We start from the raw sequence: 7323 nt of genomic DNA, 5'->3' as shown, positions 1-7323 counted from the left end.
TGTTTCTCCTCTTTTTATCTGCTCTGGAAAATATCTCGCTCTTAAGGGTTATCTCTGTGTAAACAACCATATCTGGGCCATGCCAGGCTATATCAGGCTATATGTTTATGTTGTAGCCTAAAGGGTGGGAAAACAAGATGGAACATTTAAACTGGAAACTAGAATCATGACACAACATTAAAATAGGATATCAGACGATCAAAAAAAATAAAAATAACACAGCCTCATGACATAGCCTTAAGCCTTATCTTAACAATTAGAATAAAAGAACAATCTGGTTTAAAACTAGGCTACCTCTTATGGAACAAAATATAGGCCTATGGCTATTTAAACAGATTCAAAATGTCCAATTTGGCAAAATATTGTAAAACTATGAACAATAAACATTAGCATAATAATAATAATAGGCTAATAGTTCTACTGATGCTCATTTTGTTTGTTATTTACGATAGGCTATTAAAAAAATTCACTGTAGCAGCTAGTATTATCGTTCACTTCATACAAAAATATATTTAGGCTACTGCATGCCGTATATATTTTCACACAATTTGTAGGTGTTATTAGGCACTCCGTTAATGAATTTAGCCAAAACAAAGACATCGTAAATGTTTGTGTGTTTTTATTATTATTATTCCACTATGAAAATATATGTACAATAAATAATTTGGATTTTCACTATAATCTCAATAAATAAACGGGTCTAAAACTCGGGTCATCAGCAGGGCTTCTCTGGAGTTGAGATTGTGTAAAAGCAGTCCAGCTTTCTGCATCGAACAGTTCCTGAGAAGTTATTTAGAATCCATGAAGCTGCACCAAAATGCACGAGGAAAAATCCACACAAACGGAAAAGGGCTAATCATTTGAACAAAAACGAGGCAATAAATAGGCTACCTGAAGAATGGACAAGAAAAAAAACGTTTCGATGGTGGAAAAATGAAATGTTCCTTCGATGTTTAAAAATGTAATTAGGCCTATCTCTATATTATAGCCGCAAAATAACACCAGCAAAAAGACGAACCAATATTTTGAAAATAACATAAATTAATTCAGAAATGTTTCAGGAATGTTGCCTCGAAGCATTAATGGTTTTTAAACAGCCGTCGCCTCCGCTCGATTGTTCACCCGTCCTCCTCTTTTATTAGTCTTCTTTATTTCTCTCAGAAGTTGAGGTTGTGCAGATCTATGGTGCACAGTGTGCTTGTGAATAAATCGAAGTCCTCCTCGGAGAAATCCACCGGGCTATCCAGGGAGCTCTGCAGGCTGGGAGACAGGCAGGAGTCCACGGCGAAGAAGGTGAGGTCGGGGAGCGAGGAGGTGGATGAGGACGCGTCAGCAGGAGCAGAGGAATCCCGCTGCTCGGAGAAGGACGGATCGGGTGCTGCGGGCCCGGCCTCGCTGAGCTGCATCAGACCCGGGATATCGGCGGAGTTCTGAGGCGCAGGAGTGGAGTCAGAGGAGCCAGATGCCCCTGGAAGCGGTGGGCGTTCAGGGCGGCTCAATCGGCCTCCCTCCTCCGGCGTGGGTTGTGTATTATCCCCGCTGTCATTCGCGTAGGCGGCCGAAGATGGATTGCAGCTCCCCGCCTCTCCGTCCGACGTCGCCTCCCCGGTGCCAGATGCTTCCAGCGGCTGGCTCGAGTACGGAGAGGAGGCATCGGCGCCTTCGAGCGGCTCAAACCCGCCCGGGTCGATGGATTCATGCCCCCCTCCGTCCCGGTGGTGCGTAGTCTGGCGCTTGTGTTTCATGCGCCGGTTCTGGAACCAAACTTTCACCTGTCGCTCGGTCAGGTCCAACAGCGCGGCGATCTCCACCCTCCTGGGCCGGCATAGGTACTTGTTAAAGTGGAACTCCTTCTCCAGTTCCAGCAGCTGGGTGTTGGTGTAGGCGGTGCGCAGCCGTCGGGACCCGGCTCCACCATCCAGACCCGCATGGCTCGGGTCTGCAGAGACAAATACAAATAAAACGAGAGCAAAATAATATTGGGGATTTATGTGTAAAATCTTTTGCCTTTTTTATTTTATAGTTCGTTTAAACTTCAAATTGTAATCTATTTCATGAGAGCTGTAAAACCTCTGCAATTTTATTGCGTGCGAGATTTCCAACCAAGAAATAAGCTGCTTCAGCATCGAGCAGAAATCCCCTCGGCTCTTCTGTCTGTAATAAAACAGTAATAAAACACAAACACTCTCGTAAAAAATACTCCTTCCGATTACAGTAGCAGCCAAAGCCATAACTTAGAGCGGGCCAATTTGTTGATGGTAAAAAAATAATAATATAGTAAAAAGGCAGATAAAGGCAGATGATAATGGTAAAACTGCATGGTTTTCTCTTCTGTAAAGTCTGGCGTGAGAGGCTGCAGTATGAGATCAGAGAATCGAAAGAGAAGAAAATAAATAAATCATGGGGAAATGCAGGGAGATGTAGGAATGTCGATGTGACACCAAACATAACTTAAACCATAGCTTTGTGAATGAGGCAGAAAAGGCAGGAAATTGGGCGAGAAAGGAACACGAGACCTGGTGGGATTTTATGTGTGTGGAGGAAAAAAAGTACAGTGATTGTAATGGAGGGCAGTGAAAAAGACAGAAATGGCCTAAACCCAAGACAATCTGATTGTGTGCAGTCTGTATCCTGTGTGCATAGCTACCTCCCCCAACCCCCACCCCATCGTATTCTGTTGCTCTGCCTCGCCATTATATTCCCTACCTCCATCCAATATGGCTACCCCCTCAGTTGTGTTATGAATATATAATGCCATGGCGACGCTGCTGAAGCCCCACCATGCACCCAAACAACAGAATCTGCAGAATGGATGAAAAAAACCGCATCTGTACGTCTTTACGCACAATAAAGAAGTGTATAGGCAGAACAACGATTGGAAGTGTAAGCTTTAGATGGTGCATAATTAAAATAATGCAGACCTGTGCCTGGTTTGCACTCTTAAAACGTAATTCTGAATGCTAAACAAAAACAATGACCAATATATTTGGAACATCGCGTTAAATGGTGCATGTGTACATGCATGATGAAGACTATAGAGCAAAGCTCTGCAGCATAATGCAGGGGTGTCGATTTGGCTTCCCTGTTGACACAGCATCACAGCACAGCACTGCACTGCACAATACACACACACACACACACACACACACACACACAAACACACACACACACACTGGAAAAAGACAATGTCATCTAACCAAATCCTTGCTGTGTGTAATGAATGGTAAGTTATAGAGTGGATGTGAAATGAAGATGAACACAAAAATAAAGCACAAGCTGCATATCACACTCCCATCACACTCCCATCACACACACACACACACACACACACACGCACACACACACACACACACAGCCGCTCCCAGCATACCGACCTGTGGGTGACTCGATGCCCGCCGAAGCGTACCCGGAGGCGGTCGGCGACGGGGAGGAAGAGGCAGGGGGGATGATGGATATGCCACCACTGGAGCTGCTCCCAGGCTTGGGGGGCTTCTTGGATGACTTCTTCTCCTTCATCCAGGGGAACTCGTGGGCCAGCGGTCCGGCCAGGATGGCGGTGGCCGGGGCAGGGGCCTGGCCGGGCGGGCAGGGCTGCTGGCCGGCTCGGTGCTGCGTCTGGAGGCCATTAGTGACGGAGGTCCTCCGGTTCTGCTGGCTCCTAGCAGTCGGTCTCGGCTGGCTGGCTGTGCAGGGGCTGAGGCTGGGGATGGTGTGCTCAAAGGGAGGCGGAATTACTGTCGAGTCCTTGATTGATGAAGTTTGAAATGACTCCAGGACGGCGGGGAAGGACGTCAGGCACTCTGCTAGGGACGGCTGGCTGTTTATAAAACCGATCTCCCTCTCAAATTCAAAATTCATTGCTCCCTCAAACCGGCTTCTACCTCAAACGGCGAGACCCCCGAAACAATCCCTTCCCCAAAATAAAAAAAAACATACACACATGCAAGCACGCCCGCACACGCTCACAACACAATATGGCTTTGTAAAAAAATAAATGAAAAAAAAAAACCACGAGCGTGTAAGGGTCCCGACCGCAATGGCGTAAATGCGGTGGCTATTTAATAATTGTATATTGGTGATATTACTAGCGTATGGGGACCTGGGTAGGCTAAACTGAAGATCTATGGGGCGAAATTGCAGCCAATTCCTGGTCACGTGACCGAATACAACCAATCAGGAGCCCGGGCCTGACGGCAGTGATGGCTGTGGGAAGCAGCATTATTATTTTCTGTGGCAGAGAGGGGCTATATCGTAGATAGCTGCTATTGTTTAGTCCTCACGGGGGGTAAAGTCCAGGGAGAAAAAACGTGAAGGCGGCTGGTCGCCATGTGCGCTGTGTGGGCGGCGGGTCGGCGCATCCAGGCCCCGCGTTACGCACAAACAATAGCGCATCCCCCCGGACACATTTCGGTCCTCTGGGTGATGTAATGACTGTTAACATTAGGCTGGCCACCACCGTTTACAATATGGCTCCCATAGAAAAAAAACTACTGTTTACACCACACAGATCATTAATCTTATAAAGTGTGACAGAGGCTGAAAATCCTCAATTTAGAACGTTTGGGAGGGTTTTAGATGGTGCAGCCGCTCAGGAGGAGAGGATGGAGAAGATTTCTGCAGATTCTAGGAGAGAAACATTTAAATTTAACTGGGGAGGGAGGCAGCCTGTTGGTGTAAGTGAACATTTACATTTCTTAATAGACCTATTTGTGATGTAATGGCTTTCCCTAAGTGTGCGTATATGCTTAAAATAGTAAGCCTGTATGTTGTCTAAATAAAATCCACCTTGAATAGCCTCTGCTGCACACTACCAATGTTTTGCTAGCTTCTCTCACACTCTCTCCACAGTGTGATGCATGAGTGTTAAAATGTTCGCTGTGTTTACGCACAGAGAGTTCACAGCGAGGTCGCTCCTGCATGGAAGGAGGGGAAGAGGCCTCCTGTTCCTCTTAGTCAAAAAATAATAATACAGCAGAAATAATGTAAACGCTAATACTAAGTGAGAGTGTGCTGATGGGGTATTCAGACTCCACAGGACGCACATGTAGATTTTTATAAAGATCAGGGAGTTTGGAGGAGCGTATTTTTAGGGAGGTCCCGAGGAGCCCCGAGTGGGAAAAGAAGTGCGGTGATCAATCTTTCAGGCCCCGCAAAGAGGCTGACAGCGGCCCCTCTCTGTGCCTGCATAACAAGCAAACCTCTCTCTCCATTTCTCCCCTTTTAAATTCAGTATTCCATATTTTTACGCTGCTTTTCCGAAAAGTAAAATACGCTCGTATGTCATGGAGAAATAATGTATCTGTTGAGAAATAAACCAGAGACAAATGCACAAGTTATTTAGCTCACACAGTCGTTTTCCTCTTTTTCCCATGCCATTTGGTTTGCCCTCTGACTCTGAGAAAGAGGTAACAGAAGCAGCAATGTGAGTGGGAGGGAAGTCATTGAGCAGCAGAAAGCAGCAGTGAGTAGGCCGAGGCGACATGAACACACCACACACTGCTGACCGAGCTCCTACACCACAATACACCACAGCAGCTGCTTTAATTATACCATTTCTTACTTTTTTATCCATTTTTTTCTTGTTGTAAAGTTCCAAGGAATTTATGGGACATTTTGCAGGAGAACAGATATTTGTTTCCGGGTGTGCTGGAATATGTTTTTACATTATTTTATTTATCAGTGGGCTCTTTTGTTTTGGAGATACTGAGGGTAAAACACGTATTTCTATTCCAGTTGAATTGTTATCTAATTTAAAATGTAACATTAATTATTGATATTTTTAATTAGTTCAAGTTCCGGGCAGAAATTGTAAATACAATTGTAAAATAATAGTAATAAATATGAAAAAGACAAATTAAAAGACAAAGATCTAATAGTTTCACTGTTATTGTTCTTACGATTATTGATGGTATTATTTATTTCAAAGAACTCCAAAACATTTGAATACTTGTATTTGTGTTTAATACTATAATAGGGCATTTGTGAAAAAGTTAAAGAAATATGTTCCTATGAGCTACAAAATAAGGTGTGCTCTTTATACCTTAAAATACATCTTAAAGGTATATATTTACCTAAAGTGTAGTCTAATCCACCTAAAGAGTGTGACCTTATTAGTTTTTAATTGTAACCTGGCTGGGAGTGTGTGTTCTGCAGTAATAGCTGCACTGAGCACTGCGTCTGCTTTTATGAGGCAATAAATTAGATCCAATCTCTGCTTATTGGTGTTTTTATTGTCTGTTAGTCCAACGGAGATGTAAAGGGAAGTACGGCCATTATTTATGGGAGCCTGATTTATGTCCCAAGTTTTATGCTGCTCTCAGGCCTCAGCACGAGCGCGTTCAAGAGATAGAGATGTGTGTGGGGGGGGGGGGGGGGGGGGGGGACATGTGACCGGGCCGAGGCTTCAGGGCTTTCTTTAGACATAAACAGCAACACAAGACACAGAAACAAAAAGTTGAATGGGGTGAAAACATTGGGAGAGAGGAGTCTGATCTGTTTTTGCTCCCTGGCTTTACTCTGGTTATGTGGCCACACTTGGGGGTGGGGGGGTGTGTGACTTATTTTGATTCTCCTAAATAAGATTTCTCATGAAGAATAAGAGTAGAAAAAAAGACAACTGGGAAATAAAAAAAAGTTGATGGATGAAATTGGTGTAATTGCGTAATAGTGACAAACAGGGGACTAGTTGAATAGTCAAATAATAGCCTAAAAAGAATATCTGTGGTTGAAGAAAATAAAAACTAATACAAATAATGATAGAACCCCTTTTGGAAATATGAATAGTAGATTGTAGTTAACATGATGCTGGGGTGAATGACTAAGACATTAGAAATATATCAAGGAAATTGCCAACATATATGCATAATATATACAACACTCATACCATCTGCTGGTCTCAAAGGTAGCCTTACTTTAAAATAAAACTGAAACAAATGATCATCATTCAGGCCTCACTCACAGCCAAAACTCTTGCCCCATTTTGAGTCATTTATGTTTCACAGAAGTGGTAAGTTAACAGTATGTATTTGTCAATACCTGTAGTGCTAACTGTCAACAGATAGTCTGGTGTGAGTTGCCATGTGTTTGTCATATTAACCACAGAGATACACTATCAGCCTTCTGTCCAGATGACTGGAACTAGCACTTTGCTTGTTTACAAAGAAATACATTGGAATAACTCAACAGCATATCTCTCAACAGAAATCATGACCCTGTTACTCAAAACATTCCAGAGCTTGTTGTGAGCAATCTCATGTTGGACCTGTTTTCTTCATCGATATCTCTATGGTCATATCTCCAACATTCCCATCTTAACAATCCTGA

The 7323-nt window shown here is 43.7% G+C and overlaps 1 protein-coding gene across 1 annotated transcript; it reads right to left on the bottom strand.

Moving 5' to 3' along the window:
* Positions 1–597: 597 nt before the first annotated feature.
* LOC117549679 (homeobox protein Hox-B2a-like) lies at positions 598–3902 on the bottom strand. The gene is made up of 2 exons (XM_034221768.1): positions 3375–3902; positions 598–1939 (listed from the first exon to the last, which is right to left on the bottom strand). The coding sequence occupies exons 1-2, from the start codon at positions 3856–3858 to the stop codon at positions 1158–1160; spliced, it is 1266 nt and encodes a 421-aa protein (XP_034077659.1). The 5' UTR covers positions 3859–3902; the 3' UTR covers positions 598–1157.
* Between the last annotated feature and the right edge of the window lie 3421 nt (positions 3903–7323).

Source organism: Gymnodraco acuticeps, unplaced genomic scaffold, assembly GCF_902827175.1.
Source record: "Gymnodraco acuticeps unplaced genomic scaffold, fGymAcu1.1, whole genome shotgun sequence".
NCBI lineage: Eukaryota > Metazoa > Chordata > Actinopteri > Perciformes > Bathydraconidae > Gymnodraco > Gymnodraco acuticeps.
The sequence above is the reverse complement of the archived record's forward strand: the minus strand, read 5'-3'. Positions and strand labels throughout refer to the sequence as shown.

What these genes read in the sequence shown, in the direction of transcription:
- LOC117549679 (XM_034221768.1), bottom strand. Translation starts at nt 3,858, where the DNA reads ATGAATTTTGAATTTGAGAGGGAGATCGGTTTTATAAACAGCCAGCCG. An exon ending in GGGCATCGAGTCACCCACAG is followed by an intron (nt 1,940 to 3,374) that starts GTCGGTATGCTG and finishes TTGTCTCTGCAG; the next exon opens with ACCCGAGCCATGCGGGTCTG.